Raw genomic sequence first — 22,734 nt, forward strand, 5'->3', positions numbered from 1 at the left:
TAATAATTCAAATCATTCATGATTGCTTTTCTAGTTATAAGTACTTGGTGATGAATCATTTTAGTTGAATAAATTATCAAATAGATTTCATAAATAATTTAAAGAGACACAAAAAATAAAGATTTTCACAATAGTAAAATAGCTCTTTTCAATCTTTTACTATGATATCATATTTCAAATTGATGCAGAAATGAATTTTCAAATTCCTCACATAAGTTAATCACCCAAGTATTAATAAGAACACTCTGGTTATGTCCAAAATCAAACACTGAATGAAAGAGGAAAGACAAGTGATGAATTCTAGCCAACTTTCCTTGGTGTGATAGGTCTAATCACTGTGGAAAGAACTTCTGGATAAAATTCTGTAACCAGGCAAGAACTTTAAGACTTCCTTGCTAGAAAGAGAATTTTAAACATCACTTCAAGCCTACAAATGTGGTTATAAAAATTAAATACTTGGAATAATAATTATTAAAAATCTTGCAAACATAAGTGTCATTATTGTATGTATTATCTAATTTATAGCTATTCTTAACAGCCACAAATAAGGTAATTACCCCTATTTTAAAAATGAAATACATCTAAAAGAGGTAATTGCTCAAGCACCTGAAGATAGCTATGAAAATGAATCATACACTATGCCTTCCTCAAAAAAAAAAAAAAAAAAAAAGACTATGACTACATTTCTCAAACTAATATGTCTATTCTTGGGACACATTGGAAATGCTGGTTGGTGAGGGACAGGAATGAGAAGTTGTAAGAGGCACTAAGAGAAACCACATGTAGTCTACAAGGCCAGGAGGCTTTCTCCAATGGAGCTAGGAACTCTTACTTTTCTAGGGCCCTATTCTTATGTTCTTAGTCATAATTTAGTGTAAATGCTCTAATCTACCAGTCTGACATCACCACGAGGACAGGAAATGTGACTACTTTACTCACCAGTAAATTCCCAGGGCTTGGATTAATGCCTGGCACACAAGAGCAATCAAATATCCTCATCCCTTTCGTACAAATAAGAAAACTAAAGCTAAAAGTTACCTTCCTTCCCCAGGTCCCATGCCAGGTGAGTCATAGGCCTGCGTGTGTCCTCTGAATACAGACCCAGAACTGTGTCCACCATAACATGCTACTACTAGCTCGCATCTAAACTGTAAGTAGTACAAACCTGCTGGTTAATCACTTCCAAACGAGAGTCCTTCAAATGTGTCTTTAACCACTCTGTAGCTTGAGAAGAAGGGTCTATAAGGAATGGGCATACTTGACTCTAGTTCCAAAAAAGAAAAAAATTATAAGCTTTCAACAAATGGAAATAATTTCCTAAAAATGATGAATCAGTTACTGAATGAGTTTTCTCTCAGGTTTTGGAGAACGTCAACACAGAAACACAAGGAGGGAGTAAACGTGCAATTTCTCACTGCATTAGTACATTCCATAGCTACCAGAAATTCATATTAGAAAACTAAATTCAAACACAGTAAAGTGAGACTAGTCCTATTTACTACACAGTAACTCAGGGATACAGGGAGGAAGAGCTCTAGTCAAATCTGACGTCATTCACCCCTGTCTTTTGGCTTTTAAAAAACACAAATCAAATTATTCCAAACTTTATATATTCTTTGGTTGAATAAACCATAAAGACCTCAGAAGAGAAGTAGGAACTCATAAAAGTATTGCTCAAATAATTATCAATATAATTGCTTATATAGATTCTTAAAAAATAGTAAATAGCTAATTCAGAGATTAATTCTTACAAAGCAGTAAATAGCTAATATTATACAAGGAGCATCCTGGAAGAGAAATGAGGTAGCTTGTAGATGAAGATCTAATGAAGTAGGAACTAAACTCATTACTGGAGACCATGAAACAAATAGAAAGTCAAAAACCAGTGAAAATGCACTAAACACACAATATCACTTAGCAGGTGAAAGGAAGACAATTATAGAGATATGATTAATAAAAATGTATACATAAATATATAAATAAATATATTTGGTAAATTTTAAAGTTTACTATTATAAGCATAATAATGATAATAATCCAGTAAATCAGATTTAAATGACAACTAGCCTAATTTTTCTCAAATGTTCACACTTATTTGAAAGATGTAATACAGCTGTGCTACAGGGGTGAGAAAACCCAGGAAGTGCAGGAGAATGAAGATTTAAAGGTGGGTCTCATAAGAAAACAGAGGCTATTTCAGGGACACACCAATGAGGCAGAGGGTAGGGACCTGCCCTAAGGACAAATAGCATTTTATCAGCAACACTATTGAAAAGTGCCCACAAGTAGTGGCAATAAAGAGTTACTGACTGCAAACCAGCTTTGTTATTGTTTTAAAATTCCCTCCAAACCACACACCCATTTTTTGCTTGCACCTGGAATGGACCACTTGGGCTCACCACAGCTCCCATGTGGCACACTGCCAGATGATCCATCCCCACCCAGCATCTCTTTCAAGCTATTTTCACTTACTGCTCCGTCATAGAAATGCGCCTCTCCTAGAAATGAGGTGGTCATTAAGAAGACTTGTACGCATTCCTTGTGTAATGTGCCAGACTCTGAGATCTAATTTTATACTAATATTCTGGAGCAAACATTTCACAAGGCTATGAGATTTTGTCCAACCACAAAAACAATTAATTTTTTTTTAAAAGTTCTTACCCAAGACTTCAAACCGATGATCTGATGCAGTTAAAAAAAAAAAAAAATAGTATTTCAGTAGGACCAAAAATAAGCTTTAGAATTTCAAAGAGTACTTACAAGTTTATATTCATGTTATTTATACCCCTCCAGAGAGACTTAGACAAAATCTCTAAGGTGATTTTAGATATTCTTAATTCTGTGACCCAATATTAAATGTAGTTAAATTCTACAAGTAACAAATTATAATAGATCCAAAAATGTCAAGCTTTCATTCATTCATGAATTCATTCATCTACCATATGTTGAATAACTACAAGTAAGACAATATGAGGGATACAGAAATTAGAAAGACACATACGCTTACCCTCAATGACTTCACATTCAAGAAAGAAGCAAAAACTGCAAATTTGATAAAGAGCACACAAGATTCTATGGATGGAGCACAGGTGGAGTCAGAAGCTTCTAGAAAGCAGTTCATGTCAAACCAAATCAAGAAAGATAAATTGGACTTAGCCTGGGAAAGAGGTGAAAAGCACGTGAGGCAAAGACAACAGCAGGATGGAGAAAGGGACAATCTGGCATCAGTGAAGCAAAAAAGTAGAGGCAAAGCTGATGCATATGATACAGGAGTAGCAGTCAAGGTCCTTCTGGAATTTTTATATTTCAAAAATGGAAAGTCACCAAAATACATCAGGTTAATATGTTAGAAAGAGCACTCCCACTGCAGTAAAGGAAGTGATACTGGGGCAAAGGACCAACCGTGTGATTCTGTATTTATCCCAGTGCCTCTCTCTGTAGCAAAAATGAATCCACTGGCAGTGGGCGTGCTTAGAGCAGTATAAATTCATGAGACTTCTGAGATACAGACTTGACAAGATATGCTGGATAATTAGCTGAATGTAAAATTAAAGAGACATACAATGACTTGCAGGTGTGCTGCTTAATAGTTCTGAACCAGGATTGGTAGGAATTAGAGCAAGTCACAAGAGTAGGGGAGGACAAGAAGAGATCATTAGTGTGAAAAGGTACCTCTGCCCATCCTGTGCACTGACTCCACATATCTCTGATGGGATCATCACTCGAATGAGCACATGACCCAGGCTAACTAATAGAATTCTTTTGGGGAAATGATACAAATACTGTCGGGGGCCAGGGGGAGGGCAGTGCAGACACATCTCAAATCTTTGAGCATGAACTCTGATAATAGTAAGCCTGGAACCACCAATGGCCATCCTTAACACAGGTGGACAGAATCTATCTGATAATGAATCCATCTCTTAAGATGGATTAAGACAACACTGTCCTGGTCACATCATTTGAATCCTATTGCTGGTCTCAGTGTTTTCAGTACCTCAGTTACTTAAAAGCACAAGTTTCTTTTTTTCTTCTTAAGTGTACTGTGCTTGGCCACTGAAAAATTCTTGACTAAAAATATAAACAATGATGAATTTAGAGACAGAGACAAATGACTTCACCCTTCTATGTTTCAATGTCCTTATCTATAAAAATGGTAACACATGTACTAGGCAGGGTTGATTTGAAAATTCAGTGAGTCGTGTTTAACTGCTTTACCTATATTAATTCTTAAATAGCAACATATGTACAACACAATATGACCACTTAAGTGTTACTATTATTTATTTAGTGCTTATTTGAAAAAATAACTTTCCCTATGTGATTTATCTTTAAAATTTTGTGTTCTCCACATTAAGATCCAATTAATTTGCATTTTCTCAATATATACTCAATGTTGGGAAAGAAAATAATCTCAGAAATTCTATGTGGTTTAAGAAAACTAATTTGACACTGAACTGTCTACAAACAATAAAAAAACATTCAATGAATGTCTCACAAGATAAAATTTGTGAAATTTGAATCAAGAAAAATGTATAATACTGTAAATTTTAAATTGATCACCTCTCCCATCTCCTTTTTGGATACTTTTCACTCACACCTTCTCTGTGGTTTCTAACAGCCTTATAGCTCTGCATTACTGTTGGGTCCCGCCCACAATATTAGAAAAATCACAGAAATTATCACCCAGGCCAAGACACTCTGGAGAGTAAAAGGAAAGCTACTAATAATTACATCAGGACAATGGGTGTAAATCACAGGACAGGCCATCCAGGGCCACCTTCTTCCCTATCCACAAGGACTTAGGTCACAGGAACATCTCACTGATGTACTAAACAAACTCCCCCCAACAAGGTCAATGGTAGATCATTAGCTATTTCCTCTCCCAGACAATACTGCACTTCAGTAGTTCAACAGAAATATGAGAAGTTAGAGCATCTTTGTAAGACAAACAAAGGAATAACTATGAACACAAAGGATTTACTGAGGACCACTAAGGGAGTGAGCAACTACAGAACCTGATTGTGGGGAAGCCTCCAGTTGAGAGCGACAACCTCAGAAAATCTCTAGAGGAGTTAATGAGATGAGCTACATCTCTCAGTCAAAATACATTTTACTCATCATGCCTAGTCATTTTTTTCCTCAGAGAAGACTTCCCAGAAACCCAGTTTGTATCTATTAAGAAATCTAATTTCACATACATCACATGAGAAGGTTTTATAGACATGTGCTATCCAATCACAGCCTCAACTACAAGGGCCTACTCTAAATCTAGAATACTTGAGAACTGACACAGAGGGTTGACTATAATGGCAAATTTATCCCAAATAACTAATTATCCTAACAAATTTTTCCAAATGGTTTTTGTTTTGTCATATAAATGCATATAAGTCCCTATAAGAAACACAGAAATATTAAATACAAAGTAAATCTAAGCTTATTATCAAAATTAACCTCAAAAACAATGTCCCCTACACTCATCACAAAAGAGAATTCAGAACACAGAAGTATATTCAATTAGTATCATCAGGAAAAAAAAATACTAATATATTTTTTTCTAAAGGCTCACCCCCTGATTCCTTATAGAAAAATAATAATAATACTTAAACTGTGTGTTTTTTAAATCTGAAAATGATTATTTTATTAGATTGCTGAAAAAGGAACACAAGGTAAATATGAAACTTTGGAAAGGAATATCAGGATAAAAAGTAAATACTTGTTCATATGATGTATTGAACTTATTTACATACACATTTAGAGTTCCAGATTTGTGATTCTATGGTGAAAAATAAAGATGGAAACTGTTTTAAAAATAGAGAACGGGGGGGTCCCTGGGTGGCGTAGCAGTTTAGCGCCTGACTTTGGCCCAGGGCGCGATCCTGGAGACCTGGGATCGAATCCCACATCGGGCTCCCGGTGCATGGAGCCTTCTCCCTCTGCCTGTGTCTCTGCCTCTCTTTCTCTCTGTGACTATCATACATAAATAAATAAAAATTTAAAAAAATAAAATAAAATAAAAAATACAAATAAAAATAGAGAACAAGCCAAATCAAATTTTAAAAAGCCAAGACTGTTTGCCCTTCAGTAACTCCTCTCCTGGGAAGGCAGCAATGTAATGAGCCAAAGCGTGTCAGCGGAGGGACAGGCCTAATCATAGGAGCCCATTCTACCCAGGAATGCAGGGCCTTGTAATACTATGGCTCGTGTTACCTAAAAAGGAGCATCCAATATTCATGCTTCCTTTGGAGCTATGGAGTCACGGTCTCCGAACAAGGAGACAGGTGCGGGCTGAGGAAGGGGCTACAGGGAGCACAGAGAAAACTGGTGTAATGGAGTACAAGCTACTGAGACAGAAATGACAGGAAAAACCCTATCAGCACAGGGAAGAAACACCTTCCCATTATCTATCTTTATATAATACAAAGGTACACCAAGCTAATGGTAAAAATCGTTCTTCATTAGAAGAAGTCAGTTTGTATACCTGAGTCACTATTTGATTTTCACATTCACTGCTAACAAGGTTATAAGACTTTCACATTTAAACAATGACTTTGCAGAAATAAACATTATGGGAAAGAACAATTTTCAAAAAAAATGCATCTCATTATCCCTAACCTGCAACCCAAAAGTTACATCATCTTCACTTTGTATAAGTTTGTTTTGTAAAACAAAGTAAAATAAAGCGTAAAATCATATACTACTGATGAAGGAACTATAAAACCAGATGAATTGGGTACCACTAAGATATTTCTATTACTATTAGGGAGTTCAATTTAGAATTTTTTGTCATCAAAATAATACCACTTCAGCTCATACTTTTATATTAAAGTAAAAAATAAATCATACTGAAAACCATAGATTCATGAACTGAATCATAAATGGATTTTCATTCCCACTTTCATGTCATGAAAAAAATAACTGTGAAAGCCTAAGAATTTGAAAAAGGTGCTTCCTGGGGCAAGCTTCCAAAGAAATACTTCCAATGAGAAATTTTTTTTTTTTAATTTTTATTTATTTATGATAGTCACAGAGAGAGAGAGAGAGAGAGAGAGAGAGAGAGAGGCAGAGACACAGGCGGAGGGAGAAGCAGGCTCCATGCACCGGGAGCCCGATGTGGGATTCGATCCCGGTCTCCAGGATCGCGCCCTGGGCCAAAGGCACGCGCCGAACCGCTGCGCCACCCAGGGATCCCCCAATGAGAAATTAAAATTGATTAATTACCTGTAAGATAACAAGAGCATTTTCTATGGAAAGCTCATCGGACGGTAGGCCTTCACTTTTCCAAATCAACTGCTCACTTTCAGTACAAAGAAACCTCCTTAGATCAAATTCTGAAAAGTTTAAGATATTAATATTTCACTACAGTGATTGTGTACTTGATAAAGGTTACAAAACTATTTAAGGTATACTCAAACAGAAATCCCAGGACCATCCTTAATATTCAATCCATCCTTTCCCCTTTAGCATGAGAAGTTGAGGGGGAGAAAAGTTTAAAATAAAAGTGCCAAGGAATGGAACTTAGTGAAATTATATTTCTTCTATATTTAATACGTTTCACAACTATAATTTGTGAAAAGCACAAAATTCACAAGGAATTTTGAAGTTCTTACATCTCATTTTATGACATGAAATTACCATAAAAATCAATTTTTAAAATATTAACTGCATTCATCCATTCTCAAAAATACTTTGGTCTTAGTTTCATAGAGTGATTTTAGGAATAGATGAATCATTGCAACAAAACAATTCAGAGAACAATTATAGAATTGAGAAATCTAAGATTTGGTTTCTTTCAGATATACAAAATTTTTCTCATTCAGGAAAAGTAAAATGACAAGTGTCAAAAGATGCATTTTCAGAAAAATGAAATTTCAAAACATGAATGACTAAATACAAACTTTCAAGACAAGCTGATTTGGTCCATTCTTCCAAACAGGTTTTTCTTAGACCTTCAGGAGCAGCAGAAAGATATGTAATAAATGCAGCAGCTAGCTGAGCTCTCTTAGGAAGAGTAGCTAATTCCTCTGTTATCTCTGCAACCTGAACAAGAAGAGAGAGAGCAGGAGCGGGAGTAAGGTACAGATATATTCTAAAATGTGAAAAACATGACAACTTTACAAGTTAGGATTTTGACTATAGAAAAAATTTATTGGTTTAAAGTAATAACCCCTGTTTTGAATACAATTGTGAAACTGTAAAAATATCAACAAGATCTCTCAGACCCTAAAATTTTAAAAATATATGGAATACTACTATTTATAAAGTTGAACATATTTTGCCATTAAAGATTCCTAATGATTTTAATGAAGCAGAACTTTTATCCCAGTTACAGTTAAATACCGTGAATTAGCATCACTTTGTAAACTACTATTAAGTATAGAGTATGATCAAAGGTACAAAACAAAATTTTAAGAAAGCATGGAGATGCAGTTAAAAACATAGTGTGGCTACAGAAGAAGCAGAAAGAGTAGCAACCAGGGGATCCCTGGGTGGCACAGCGGTTTGGCGCCTGCCTTTGGCCCAGGGCATGATCCTGGAGACCCGGGATCGAATCCCACGTCGGGCTCCCGGTGCATGGAGCCTGCTTCTCTCTCCCTCTGCCTGTGTCTCTGCCTCCCTCTCTCTCTCTCTCTCTCTCTCTGTGACTACCATAAATAAATAAAAATTAAAAAAAAAAAAAGAGTAGCAACCAGAACTAATGAAAAGAAAGAGGTACAGAAGATGGGCAGGAGGAAAGCTGTGAATGGTTTTCCATGCACACAGAGGAGCTTCTGTTATCAGCTGCAGTGGTAATGAACCACTCAAAGTGTTTAAACAGGACAAGGAGGGTTGCAATAAGACTGGGTTAGAAAGATTATTTGGCTAACAAATGAGGAATAGACCTTAAGGGCCAGATAGAAGAAAGACAAGTTAGGGGAATTTAGGTAAAATAAATAAAAGAACTGGCATTAAAGACAGATGACAAATATGAGGGATATTTGCAAATGGATATGGCAAGCAAACAAGGAAATCTGAACAGATTACTAGTAGTGAAATCCAATAGGCAATCAAAAAACTCCCAACAAACAAAAGTCCAGGACTATGTGGCTTCACAGGTAAATCCTATCAAACATTTGAAGTTATTACCTATTCTTCTCATATTAAGCTAAGTAAAATAAGTCATTAATGGAAAGATAAATAGCACAGGATTTGTCTTATATGACACATCTAAAAAACAAAACGAATGTTTAACAAAAAGCAAAATCAGACCCATAAAAACAGAGAACAAACTGATGGTTTAGGGAAGGACTTAATGGGTGAAGGAGAGGAGAGACAGGCTTCCAGTTATGGAATGAATAAGTCACGAGAATAAATTGGCACAGCACAGGGAATACAGTCAATGATATGTGACAGTGTTGTGTGGTAACAGATGACAGCTAGACTTATGCCGAGTACAGTGTAATGTATAGACTTGTTGAATCACTATGTACACCTGAAACTCATATAACATGGTGGGTCAACTGTACTCAATTTTAAAAAAGAAAAAACAAACAAAAATATCTACTGATCTCAAATTATTCCAAAAGAAAAAAAGGAGAGAGAGAAAGGAAAATCTCTAAATTCATTCTATGAGGCCAGCATTACCCTGATAGCAAAACCAGACAAAACACTAAAAAAATTTTTTTTAATTTTTTAAAAAACTATAAACCAATATTTTTGATGAACAGAGATGCAAAAATTCTCAACAAAATATTAGCAAATCAAATACAACAGTACATTAAAAAAAAATCACTGACCATGATCAAATATTTACTCCAGGAATGCGAGAGTGCTTTAATATTTGAAAATCAGTGTACTATATCATATTAATAAGAAGGATAAAAGCTATAATATGATCATCTCAAGAGATATGGAAAACGATTTGACAAAATACAATATCCATTCATGATAAAAACTCTCAACAAAGTGGGTTTAGAGAGAACATACCTCAACATAATACATGAATAACACACAGCTAACATCGCACACAATGGTGATAAAAGCTTTTCATCTAAGATCAGGAAGAAGAAAACGATGCCCACTTTCACCACTTTTATTCAACATAGTACTAAAAGTCCTAGCCATAGGAATCAGACAAGAAAAAAAATACAAAGGGCATCCAAAATGCTAAGGAAAAAGTAAAACTATCACTATTTGCAGATAACATAATACTATACATAAAAAAACCTAAATATTCCACCAAAAAAAAAATTAGATCTGATAAATGAACTCACTAATATTGCAGGATACAAAATTAATATGCAGACATCTACTGCATTTCTATACAGTAATAATGAAGTAGCAAAAAAAGAAATTAAGAAAAAAATCCCATTTACAATTATACTAAAAAAAAAAAAAAGTCTAGGAATAAATTTAACCAAGGAAGTGAAGAACTTATACTCTGAAAACTATAAGACACTGATGAAAGAAATTAAAGATAATACAAATGAAAATACACAGCATACTCATCAACTAGAAGAATATAACTGAAATGTCTATACCACCCAAAGCAATCTATAGATTGAGTGCAATCCTTTTCAAAATACCAATAGCATCTTTCATAGAACTACAACAAATAAGATAAAAATTTGGTCCCTAAGATGTGGTTCCTAAAATTTCTAGGGACTTGCAAAAGACCTTCACTAGCCAAAACAATCTTGAGAAAGGGAAAAAAAAAAAAAAAAAAACTGGAGATACAATCCTAGATTTTGTTGTACACCATTAAACAGTAATCAAAACAGTATGGTACTGGCACAATAATACATCAATGGAACAGAAGACAGACCCCAGAAACCCACACCCATATCATCAATTAATTTATGAAAAAGGAAGCAACAATTTACAATGGGTAAAAAGACAGTCTCTCCACCAAAAAGTGTTGGTGAAGCTGGACAGTGACATGCAAAAGAATGAACCTTGACCACTTTATAACATCATACACAAAAATTGAGCATTAAAGACCTACAAGTATACAACTCCTAGAAGAAAACAAGTACTAATCTCTCAGATGTTGCCCACAGTAACATTTTTCTAGATATTTTTCCTCAGGTGAGGAAAACAAAAGCAAAGATAAACTAATGGGACATCAAACTAAACTACACAACAAAGGAAACTATCAACAAAACAAAAAGGCAAACTACTGAATGGGAGAAGATATTTGCAAATGATGTACCCAATATAAGGTTAGTAACCAAAACATCTAAAGAATTCATACAACTCAACACCAAAAACCCACAATAATACCATTTAAAAATGGGCAGAGGACTTGAACATTTTTCCAAAGAAGACATACAAATGGCCAACAGATACATTTTTCAAAAAAAACAAAACAAAACAAAACAAAAAACAAAAACGCTCATCACTCATCATCAGGGAAATACAAATAAAAACCAAGTAAGATCTAAGCTCACACCAGTTAGAATGACTAGTATCAAAAAAGAGAAGGGAACCCTCATGCAATGTTGGTAGAGATGTTAATTGGTATAGACACTCTGGAGAACATTTTGGAGATTCTTTTAAAAATTAAAAAGAGAAATACCAAACAATCCAGTAATTCCTGGTAGAATTTTTACTCAAAGAAAATGAAAACACTAATTCAAAAGCTAATGCAGCCTTATGTTCACTAAGGTATTACTTACAACAGCAAAGATGTAGAAGCAACTCAAGTGTCCATCAATAGATGGATAAAGAAATGAATGGATAAAAAAGCAATCAAAGATGGCAATGGAGAAGAGGACTCCAGACTCACCATTGCCCTCAAACTTAATCAACCATCAAATCAGCCTAAATACCCCAGAAATCAACCTGAAGACTGACAGAACAAACTCCACCACTAAAGGGAGAGAAGCAACCACACTGAAGAAGGTAGGAAGTGTGGAGATGTGGGCTGGGGGAGAAACAGACTTCGGGGGGCTGTGGGGGTGGGTAGGGAGCCCTGGTTGCAAAGAAGGGGGAGAGAGAGGAGCACGGGAACCCACAAGGAGAATGCTTCCCCAAAGCCACTTTCTGGGAAAATGAGAGCGGCTGAATTTCTGGAGTTCTTGCAACCAGCTGGGATTAACACCAGGAGTTTTAAAGGTCAGCGGGCTTGGATGGGGTACAGCCTGGGGGGCACTGCCCTACCACTGAAGAGGAGGTAGGCAGCACACAAACAGTGACCTGAAAACCCTGAAAAACGCCTGGGGCAGAAAGGGGGGAGATTATTGCTCTACTTAGAGAGGCAGTGTTCACAGTACACCCCTCTAAGTACAAAGGAGCCAGCTGGCCCCATTTCCCTCTCCCCGCCCCTCAGCATCATCAAGGAGCCACCTGCAGTAAACAGCACAGCACCCACACTGGCTGCCTAACCTGCTCTCACCAGGTCCCACACCCCTGCACTCTGCCGGTAGCGCCTTTCTCAGTAAGGCTTGCCCCAGTCCCAGAGCAACAGGCCCTTTACCCCCCGATGACAAAAAGAAACCCTTGCTCACACCACACCTCTCAACAGGGGAGTTCTGCAGGCTCTCAGTTCCGGTGGAGTTAGGGTCAGGTCTCATTTTACAAGCAGAGCAGGGCACACCTCACTACAAGTCGCCACATTTAGGCCAGGGAGCAAACACTACCTACAGCAGGCAAGCAGAGCCCCACAAATGACCAGCCTGAAGGATTAAGCAGCCAGAACACAGCAGCAGAGTGCATGGAGCACATACCCGAGACACTCCCTGAATGCCAGGCCCTGAGAACTGCAGGACCTCTTCTTCATTAGGCCATTACTCTCGAGAATGGGCAATAGAATAAGCTTTTCTAACACAGAGAAGGTGGCAGAGACAGACAAAATGCCAAGACGGAGGAATTTCTCCCAAATCAAAGAACAAGATAAAGCCACAGCCAAAGATCTAAGCAAAACAGAAGTAACATGTCTGATGGAGAATTTAAAGCAATGATTATAAGGATCCTCACTGGACTTGAGAAAGGAATGGAAGACTTCAGGGAAGCCTTTATTGCAGAGATAAAATAATACAACAGCATCAGTCAGAGATGAAGAATGCAATAACTGATCATGGAAACAGGCTCGATGCAATACACAGCAAGCTGGAAGAAGCAGGGGAATGAATTAGGGATTTAGAAGACAAAGCAATAGAAAATAATGACACTGAACAAAAGAGAAAGAATCACGGAACACGAGAATATGCTTAGGAAACCCAGTGACTCCAACAAACATAACAACATCAGTATGATAGGAGTCCCAGAAGAAAAGGAAAGGGAGCAGAAGGTTTATCTAAGGAAATAACAGCTGGAAATTTCCCTAAGCTGGGGAAGGAAACAGGCATCCAGATCCTGGAGGCAGAGAACTCCCATCAAAATCAACAAAAGCAAGCCAATACCAAGACATATTGTAATTAAATTTGCAAACTATAGTGACAAAGAAAAAACCTTAAAAGCAGCAGGACAAAAGAAGTCCCTAACCTAGAAGGGAAGACCCACAAGGCCAGCCTCATATCTCCCCACAGATACCTGGCAGGCCAGAAGGGAATGGCATGAGATATTCAATGTGCATACAGGAAAAATCTGCAGCCAAGCATACTCCACCCAGCCAGGCTGTCATTCAGGGTAGGAGAGAGAGTTTCCCAGACAAACAAAACCAAAGAAGTTCATGACCACTATACCATCCCGGCAACTATAGAGGACTCTGAGTGTAAAGGAGAGACCAAAAGTAACAAAGACAAGAAAGGATCAGAGAAAATCTCAAAAAACAAAGACAAAACAAGTAATAAAAGAGCAAACACATATCTAACAATAATTATTCTGAATACAAATGGGCTAAACACTCCAATCAAAAGACATGGTGTCAGATTGACTTAAGAAAAATAAGACCCATCTATATGCTGCTTACAAGGGACTCATTTTAGACATAAAGACACCCACAGATTGAAAGTGAGGGGATGGAGAACCATCATCATATTAACAGACGTCAAAAGAAAGACTGGCAAAATTTAGATCAGAAAATCTACGTTTTTATTCTTGTATCGTTTTGCCCTGCTTTGGTATCAGGGTAGTACTGGCTTCATGGAATGATTTTGAATGTGTTCCCTCTACTCCATTATTTGTAAGATTTTGATAAAGATTGTCTTTTTTTTATGTTTGGTAGAATTCACCACTGAAACCATGTTGTCTTGGGCCCTTCTGTGCTAGGAGATTTCTGATTCCTAATTTACTTTTCATTCTTGTTATCGGTGTAAGATTTCCTATTTCTTGGATTCAAGATTCATGATTCATTCTTGGTAACTCGTGAGTTTTTAGGAATCATCTGTTTATCTAAGGTATTTGATTTTTTAGTATATAATTTACTGTAATTTGTTATCACACTGTATTTCTGTGGTTAACTGTTGTACCGTCCTCTCTTCCTTTTCTCATTTCACCCTTTAGTCCTCTCTCTTTTAATGTAAAGCATTGCTGATTTTGTTTATTTTTTTAGTAAAATTGATCACTTTCAATATTATGTTATTGTTTATTTGGGTCACTATTTTATTTATTTCAGACTTTTGTTATTTCCTTCCTCTACTAATTTCAGCTAAGTTTCTTCTTTTTCTGGTTCCTTGTGGTATAATGTTAATTTGCTTATTTGAATTTTTTTCTTCATATAAGCATTTATAGCAAAAATTTCACTCGAACATGTGCTTTTGCGGCATCTCACAGGTTTTAGAATTTTGTTTCTTTTTCTTTGAGACATATTTTGATTTGCTGTTTGAGTTGTTTGCTCGACTGCTGACACAGTAGTGTGTTAATATTTACATAATATTAAATATTAGCATTATAGATTTTCCAGGTCATTTTTATTGTTGATCTATAGTTTTGTACCACTGTGGTTGGAAAATATACTTGGGTATAATTTCAGTCTTCATAAATTTGTAATATCTGTTAGGGCTCTTTTTATGTGATTTAATCATGGGATTCTGTGTGTACTTGAAGAAAATGTGTATTCTCTTCTTGGATGGAATGTTTTTTATTTATCATTTAGAACCATGTATTCATAGAGTAAAAAATGTTGTTGTTGAAAAAAAAACAGGAATTTTAAATAAGGGTGCTCATTTAATATAAAGCTTATCAGAGGGAATGAGCATACAGGTGAAGGGGATGAAGAGTCCATATGTCCTCCTCCTGAGAACTGAGGAATAATGCACTACCAAGGACACCTGAAACCAATAGAGCACTGTGTTAACTACACTGGAATTAAAGTAAAACACACAGTATTAAAAAAGGGGGGGCGGGGCAAGATGGTGGAAGAGTAGGGTCCCCAAGTCACTTGTCCCCACCAACTTACCTAGATACCTTTCAAATCATCCTGAAAACCTATGAATTCGACTGAGATTTAAAGAGAGAACAGCTAGAACACTAGAGAGAAGAGTTTGCACTTCTAACAAGGCAGGGTGACAGAAAAAAATTAAATAAAAAAAAACTAAGTGGGGGAGGGGCCACTGCAAGGAGCCAAGCCAAGGCCAGGATGTGAAAGCTTCCAGGACACCAAAGCCCAGTCCCAGAGATGCAGGAACTTTAAAAACCTGTACCCGATGATTTCGGGACCGAAAGGCACTTAGTAGGGAAATCAGGCAGAACCGCAGGAGGGGCAGTGGAGCCTCCAGGCTCCCAAAGTCACTAACAGAGGAAGTGTGCCAGAGGGAGAACGTGCCACACAATGTGGGCTGAGCTGGGGAAAGGGCTTGGACCATACGCCCAGTGGGGACTCAGGGAGAAGCTCAGGATTCAGGGGGACTCGGTAAAAGAAAGGGGAAGCCCAAAGAAATAATCCACAAAAACAGGGGCTGAATAGGTACATGATGTCACTAAATTCATATCTTACAGTAGTAACTCTGAACGTGAATGGGCCTAATGACCCCATCAAAAGGTGCAGGGTTTCAGAATGGATAAAAAAGCAAGACCCATCGATTTGCTCTCTACAAGAGACTCATTTTAGACGTAAGGACACCTACAGCCTAAAAATGAAAGGCTGGAGAACCATTTACCTTTCAAATGACCCTTAAAGGAAAGCAGGGGTAGCCATCCTCATACCCAATGAATTAAAGTTTATCCCAAAGAGTGTAGTAAGAGATGAAGAGGGACACTATATCATACTTAAAGGATCTATCCAACAAGAGGACCTAACAATCATGAATATTTATGCCCCTAATGTGGGAGCTGCCAAGTACATCAATCAATTAACAACCAAAGTAAAGACATAGTTAGATAATAATATACTTATACTGGGAGACTTCAGCACGGTGCTTTCTGCAAATGACAGATCCTCTAAGCACAACATCTCCAAAGAAACAAGAGCTTTTTAAACGATACACTGGACCAGATGGATTTCAGATATCTACAGAACTTTACACCCAAACGCAACTGAATACACATTCTTCTCAAGCGCACATGGGACTTTCTCCAAAATAGACCACATACTGGGTCACAAATCAGGTCTTAACCGATACCAAAGATTGGGATTGTCTCCTCATATTTTCAGACCATAATGCTGTGAAACTTGACACATTCACAAGAAGAAATTTGGAAGAAATTAAAACATGTGGAGGTTAAAGAGCATCTTGCTAAAAGATGAAAGGGTCAACCAGGAAATTAGAGAAGAATTTAAAAGATTCATGGAAACTAATGAGAATGAAAATACAACTGTTCAAAGTCTTTGGGATACAGCAAAAGCAGTCTTGAGAGGGAAATACATCACAATACAAGCATCCCTCAAAAACCTGGAAAAAAACTCAAATACACAAGCTAACCTTGCACCTAAAGGAACTGGAGAAAGAACAGCAAATAAAACCTACACCCAGCAGAGAAAGAGGTAATAAAGATTGGAGCAGAACTCAATGAAATAGAAACCAGAGAACTGTAGAACAGATCAACAAAACCAGGAGCTGGTTCTTTGAAAGAATTAAGATAAATAAACCATTAGCCAGCCTTATTAAAAAAAAAAAAAAAGACTAATAAAATCACGAATGAAAAAGGAGAGATCACAACCAATACCAAGGAAATACAAATGATTTTAAAAACATATTATGAGCAGCTATACGCCAATAAATTAGGCAATCCAGAAGAAATGGACGCATTTCCGGAAAACCACAAACTACCAAAACTGGAACAGGAAGAAATAGAAAACCTGAACAGGCCAATAACGAGGCAGGAAATTAAATCAGTCATCAAAAACCTCCCAAGACACAAAAGTCCAAGGCCAGATGGCTTCCCAGGGCAATTCTACCAAATGTTTAAAGAAGAAACAATACCTATTCTACTAATCTGTCCCGAAAGACAGAAAGGGATGGAATACTTCCAAACTCGTTCTATGAGGCCAGCATCACCTTAATTCCAAAACCAGACAAAGACCCCACCAAAAAGGAGAATTATAGACCAATATCCCTGAGGAACACAGATGCAAAAATTCTCAACAAGATACTAGCCAATAGGATCCAACAGTACATTAAGAAGATTATTCACCATGACCAAGTCGGATTTAGCCCTGGGATGCAAGGCTGGTTCAACACTCATAAAGCAATCAACGTGATAGATCATATCAACAAGAGAAAAAAACAAGAACCATATGATCCTCTCAATAGATGCAGAGAAAGCATTTGACAAAATACAGCATCCATTCCTGATCAAAACTCTTCAGAGTGTAGGGATAGAGGCAACATTCCACAGCATCTTAAAAGCCATCTACGAAAAGCCCACAGCAAATATCCTTCTCAATGGCGAAACACTGGGAGCCTTTCCCCTATGATCAGGAACACGACAAGGGTGTCCACTCTCACCACTGCTATTCAACATACTACTAGAAGTCCTAGCCTCAGCAACTAGGCAACAAAAATAAATAAAAGGCATTCCAATTGGCAAAGAAGAAGTCAAACTCTCTCTCTTTGCAGATGACATGATACTGTACATAGAAAACCCCAAAGACTCCACCCCAAGATTGCCAGAACTCATACAGCAATTCGGCAGAGTGGCAGGATACAAAATCAATGCCCAGAAGTCAGTGGCAGTTCTATACACTAACAATGAGACTGAAGAAACAGAAATTAAGGAGTCAATCCCATTTACAATTGCACCCAAAAGCAAAGATACCTAGGAATAAACCCAACCAAACAGGTAAAGGAGGATCTATACCCTAAAAACTACAGAACACTTCTGAAAGAAATTGAGGAAGACACAAAGGGATGGAAAACTATTCCATGCTCATGGATTAGCAGAATTAATAATGTGAAAATGTCAATGCTGCCCAGGGCAAGTTACACATTTAATGCAATCCCTATCAAAATACCATGGACTTTCTTCAGAGAGTTGGAACAGGTCATCTTAAGATTTGTGTGGAATCAGAAAAGACCCCAAAGAGCCAGGGGAATATTGAAAAAAGAAAACCAGCCGGGGGCATCACAATGCCAGATTTCAGCTTGTACTACAAAGCTGTGATCACCAAGACAGTGTGGTACTGGCACAGAAACAGACACATAGATCAATTGAACAGAATAGAGAATCCAGAAATGGGCCCTCAACTCTATGGTCAAGTAATATTCAACAAAGCAGGAAAGACTATCCACTGGAAGAAAGACACTCTCTTCAATAAATGGTGCTGGTAAAATTGGACAGCCACGTGAAGAAGAATGAAACTAGACCATTCTCTTACACCATACACAAAGATACACTCAAAATGGATAAAAGATCTAAATGTGAGACAAGATTCCATCAAAATCCTAGAGGAGAACACAGGCAACAGCCTTTTTGAACTTGGTCACAGCAACTTCTTGCAAGATACATCTATGAAGGCAAGGGAAACAAAAGCAAAAATGAATAATTGGGACTTCATCAAGATAAAAATCTGCCCAGCAAAAGAAACAGTCAACAAAACTAAAAGACAACCTACAGGATGGGAGAAGATGTTTCCAAATGACCTATCAGATAAAGGGCTAGTATCCAAGATCTGTAAAGAACTTATGAAACTCAACAGCAAAGAAACAAACAATCCAATCATGAAATGGGGAAAAGACATGAACAGACATTTCAGCAAAGAAGACATAGACATGGCCAAGAAACACATGAGGAAATGCTCCGCATCACTGGCCATCAAGTGGGAAATACAAATCAAAACCACAATGAGATACCACCTCACACCAGTGAGAATGGGGAAAATTAACAAGACAGGAAACAACAAATGTTGGAGAGGGTGTGGAGAAAGGGGAACCCTCTGGCATTGTTGGTGGGAATGTGAACTGGTATAGCCACTCTGGAAAACTGTGTGGAGGTGCCTCAAAGAGTTAAAAATAGAACTTCCCTACGACCCAGCAATTGCACTGCTGGGGATTTACTCCAAAGATACAGATGCAGTGAAATGGCAGGATACCTGCATCCCAATGTTTATAGCAGCAATGTCTACAATAGCCAAACTGTGGAAGGAGCCTCAGTGTCCATCGAAAGATGAAGGGATAAAGAAGATGTGGTCTATGTATACAATGGAATATTACTCAGCCATTAGAAACAACAAATACCCACCATTTGCTTCAATGTGGATGGAACTGGAGGGTATTATGCTGAGTAAAATAAGTCAATTGGAGAAGGACAAACATTATATGGTCTCATTCATTTGGGGAATATAAAAAAAAAATAGTGAAAGGGAATAAAGGGGAAAGGAGAGAAAATGAGTCGGAAACATCAGTGAGGGTGACAGAGCATGAGAGACTCCTAACTCTGGGAAACGAACAAGGGGTAGTGGAAGGGAGGTGGGCAGGGGATTGAGGTACTAGGGGACGGGCCCTGAGAGGGGCATTTGTCGGGATGAGCTGGGTGTTATATGTTTGCAAACTGAACTCCAATTAAACACACACACACACACACACGCACACACACACACATACACACACAAAGGAAAGAAGCTTCTGCAGAGATCCCACAAAATAAAGACTATGTAAACCTGAATTTGTGCCATGTGCAGAGTCTAAGGAGAAACTCAAGAGGCAAGCAGAAAGCAATGAGAACTAAGTCCTGTTGTCAGTTTTCTGGAGGCCCTAGATCCAGCTGTGCCTAAAGCCTGCCCTGCCTCTGAACTCTAAAGTTTTGTGAGCCAATAAAGTCCCTCTCTTGTTTAAGATAATTGAATTGGGTGCTTCTGGGTGGTTCAGCGGTTGAATGTCTGCCTTTGGCTCAGGTCATGATCTTGTGGTCCTGGAATGGAGTCCCACATCAGGCCCACTGCAGGCTCATTACATATCTCCTTCTGTATATGTCTCTGCCTCTCTCTGTGTGTCTTTCATAAACAAATAAATAAAATCTTAAAAAAAAAATCACAAAAATAGGATAAAGACCACATACACACACACACACACACACATACACACAGTGGAATATTAGCCATAAAAAAGAATGAGATCATGCCGTTTGTGACAACATGGATGAACCTAGAGGGTATTATGCTCAGTGAAATAAGTCAAAGACAAATATCATATGATCTCACTTACATGTGGAATCTACAAGATGAAATGCATAAAGACCAGAAACAGACTCCTGAATACAGAGAAGAAAGTCGTGGTTGGCAGACAGAAGGGGGCAGGAGGGTGGGAGAAATAGGTGGAGGGGATGAAGACATATAGACTTCCAGCTCTAAAGTCACAGGATGTGAAGTACAGCAGGGGAGGACAGTCAATGATACTGCAATAACCTTGTAAGGTGACAGCTGGTAAGTATACTTACTGTGGGGAACATTTTATAATGTACATAAGTGTCAATCACTATGCTGTGGACCTGAAACCAGTATAATATTATGTTAGCTATACTTCAATAAAAATAAAATAAATATAAATAAAATGAAAATAAAATTAAATTAAAATGAATCCTAGACCAAAAAAAAAAAAAACAACAAAAAAAACAAAAAAAAAAAACCACCCCAGAACACAAACACCCTACAGCTCAGGAGTCTGGAAACAGCTGTGGTCAGTGTCCTGGCAGAGGGGATGGTCTTAGCATGGGATGGAGCAGTCCTGGGCCAGCTGCAGAGACAGACACCTGGGAAGGGGACAGGACCACAGTCCTGGTTGAAGACAGGCCAGTGTGGGAGGGAATCTAACAGTTTGAACAAAAACCCATCCACCAACCAAGGAACAAGAAACCACACTTTAACAAAGTCAAAGTAACAAAGTATTCTAGAAGAAATAAGTGGCCAGCAGTGTCGAATCCTAAGGTTGCAGTCCCAGGAGGCTGTATGCTGAAGTGTATGGAAATGGTCAAAGTGAAAAGCCTGATGAAAATGAAAAGGCATTCCAGTATCTCTCTAAGGCATACAAGTGTGACACACAGTCCAGTTCTTGGGAGAAAGATATGACATCATTTAAGGAAGTGGTTCAGAGAGCCTTAGGACTTGCACATGTGGCTATAAAACAGTAAAAACAAATCCAGTCCTCAGGAGGCTGTACAGGTGCTTTCTTCAGTTCGACTCAATTTACAGGGCTTTTATCTAAAGCAAAGCAACTTTTTACAGATGTGACCAGTGGAGAAATTTCCAGGGAATTAGCTGATGAAACAGCAGCTATGGACGCCCTAGTCATAGAGTTGCAAGGCCTAAGCAACCAGTTTCGAAACCAGTGATGACCATCCTGCTGGGAACAGTTTTGGAAAAGGAGCTTTCACCTTCTGAATTTCTTATACCTGTGTGTCTAAAGCACAAGATAACTTATTTTTTAAATAAACTTCTCTTTAATGGCAAAAAAAAAAAACAAAAAACAAAAAACAAAAAAATAAAACCTCAGTTCAATGGGATTTCTGGAGAAATCCCTGCCCTTCCCCTCAGTCATAAACATCCACCCATATAAAAACATTCTGCTTAAAGATGAACTCACATAATGACCATGAATGTTGCCATCATTGAGCCTCAGCCAGCTGAAAGTTAATGGATATTTCTCTCCTTTTTCTCTTAACAAATGCTGGACATTACAGATTTTCTGTTTTAAAGGAAGCCTTTTTCTGATCTCTGTGTCTCAAACAAACCTGTGCATTCCATCGTTTATGTTCTCTGTCAAGCTGACTGATTAGGACTTCTGCAGCTTTAATGGTCTCTTGAGCTTTGCTTAGTTCAGCTTCCAGTTTGGCGGCTTCTGAAGTCCTGATCTGAAATCTATGAAAACATTAACATTAATTAAAGGCAAAGGGATTTAGGAGAGATTTGACTAAATTAACCTTACACAGTAAAGGGAGCTTTTAGGTAAGAATTTAGTTAATAATATTGATAATATCTGTGTTCAAGACATCGTGACAGAGCAGGCACACACAGCAAGCAACACATAGATCTGAAACGCAGTGCTCTCACAGGGCACACACAGATGTCTCCATGTGACACTCAAGGCCCTGCCAGCGACTGACCCACCTGCCTCTTCAGTGTTAGATCTACACCAGTCCAATAAAGTAACAAGCCGACCTCTAAAGGAGCTCATATGCTCAGCAGACACCCCATCCTCTGTCTGCTTCTTCAGGATGTCCCATGGGCCTAGAATACCTTCAATCCCCTTTCTGATCCTACCTCATCCCACATTCTAACTCCTGCCAATATCTACCCACCAAAAATATAAATAAAATTTTAAAACTCACTTCAAATATCCAATCCACTACAGATATTCTTTCCCTATGTGCCCATTTGCCTAAGTTTATAACTGTCCTAATTCTGAGCATATGACACTGAAAGGAGTAATTACCTTCCTTATACAT

General features: G+C 37.8%; 1 protein-coding gene across 12 annotated transcripts in view; it reads right to left on the reverse strand.

The window, feature by feature from the left end:
* Positions 1–22,734, reverse strand: part of DYNC2H1 (dynein cytoplasmic 2 heavy chain 1) — a 339,344-nt gene that overhangs the window by 206,997 nt on the left and 109,613 nt on the right. For 6 of the 12 annotated variants that reach the window (XR_011995852.1, XR_011995851.1, XM_072729931.1 and 3 more), the window contains exons 61-65: positions 22,021–22,147; positions 7,896–8,037; positions 7,219–7,328; positions 2,662–2,682; positions 1,166–1,264 (exon numbers count right to left, since the gene is read on the reverse strand). Coding sequence is in view for 8 of the 12 variants with exons in the window: in XM_072729931.1 (XP_072586032.1) it covers positions 1,166–1,264; positions 2,662–2,682; positions 7,219–7,328; positions 7,896–8,037; positions 22,021–22,147 (499 nt within the window). In the remaining 4 variants the exon portion in view is untranslated. The remainder of the gene's footprint in view (positions 1–1,165; positions 1,265–2,661; positions 2,683–7,218; positions 7,329–7,895; positions 8,038–22,020; positions 22,148–22,734) is intronic. The other 6 variants (XR_011995854.1, XR_011995853.1, XM_072729934.1 and 3 more) reach the window with 1 other exon arrangement.

This window comes from Vulpes vulpes, chromosome 12 (genome assembly GCF_048418805.1).
Source record: "Vulpes vulpes isolate BD-2025 chromosome 12, VulVul3, whole genome shotgun sequence".
Lineage (NCBI taxonomy): Eukaryota > Metazoa > Chordata > Mammalia > Carnivora > Canidae > Vulpes > Vulpes vulpes.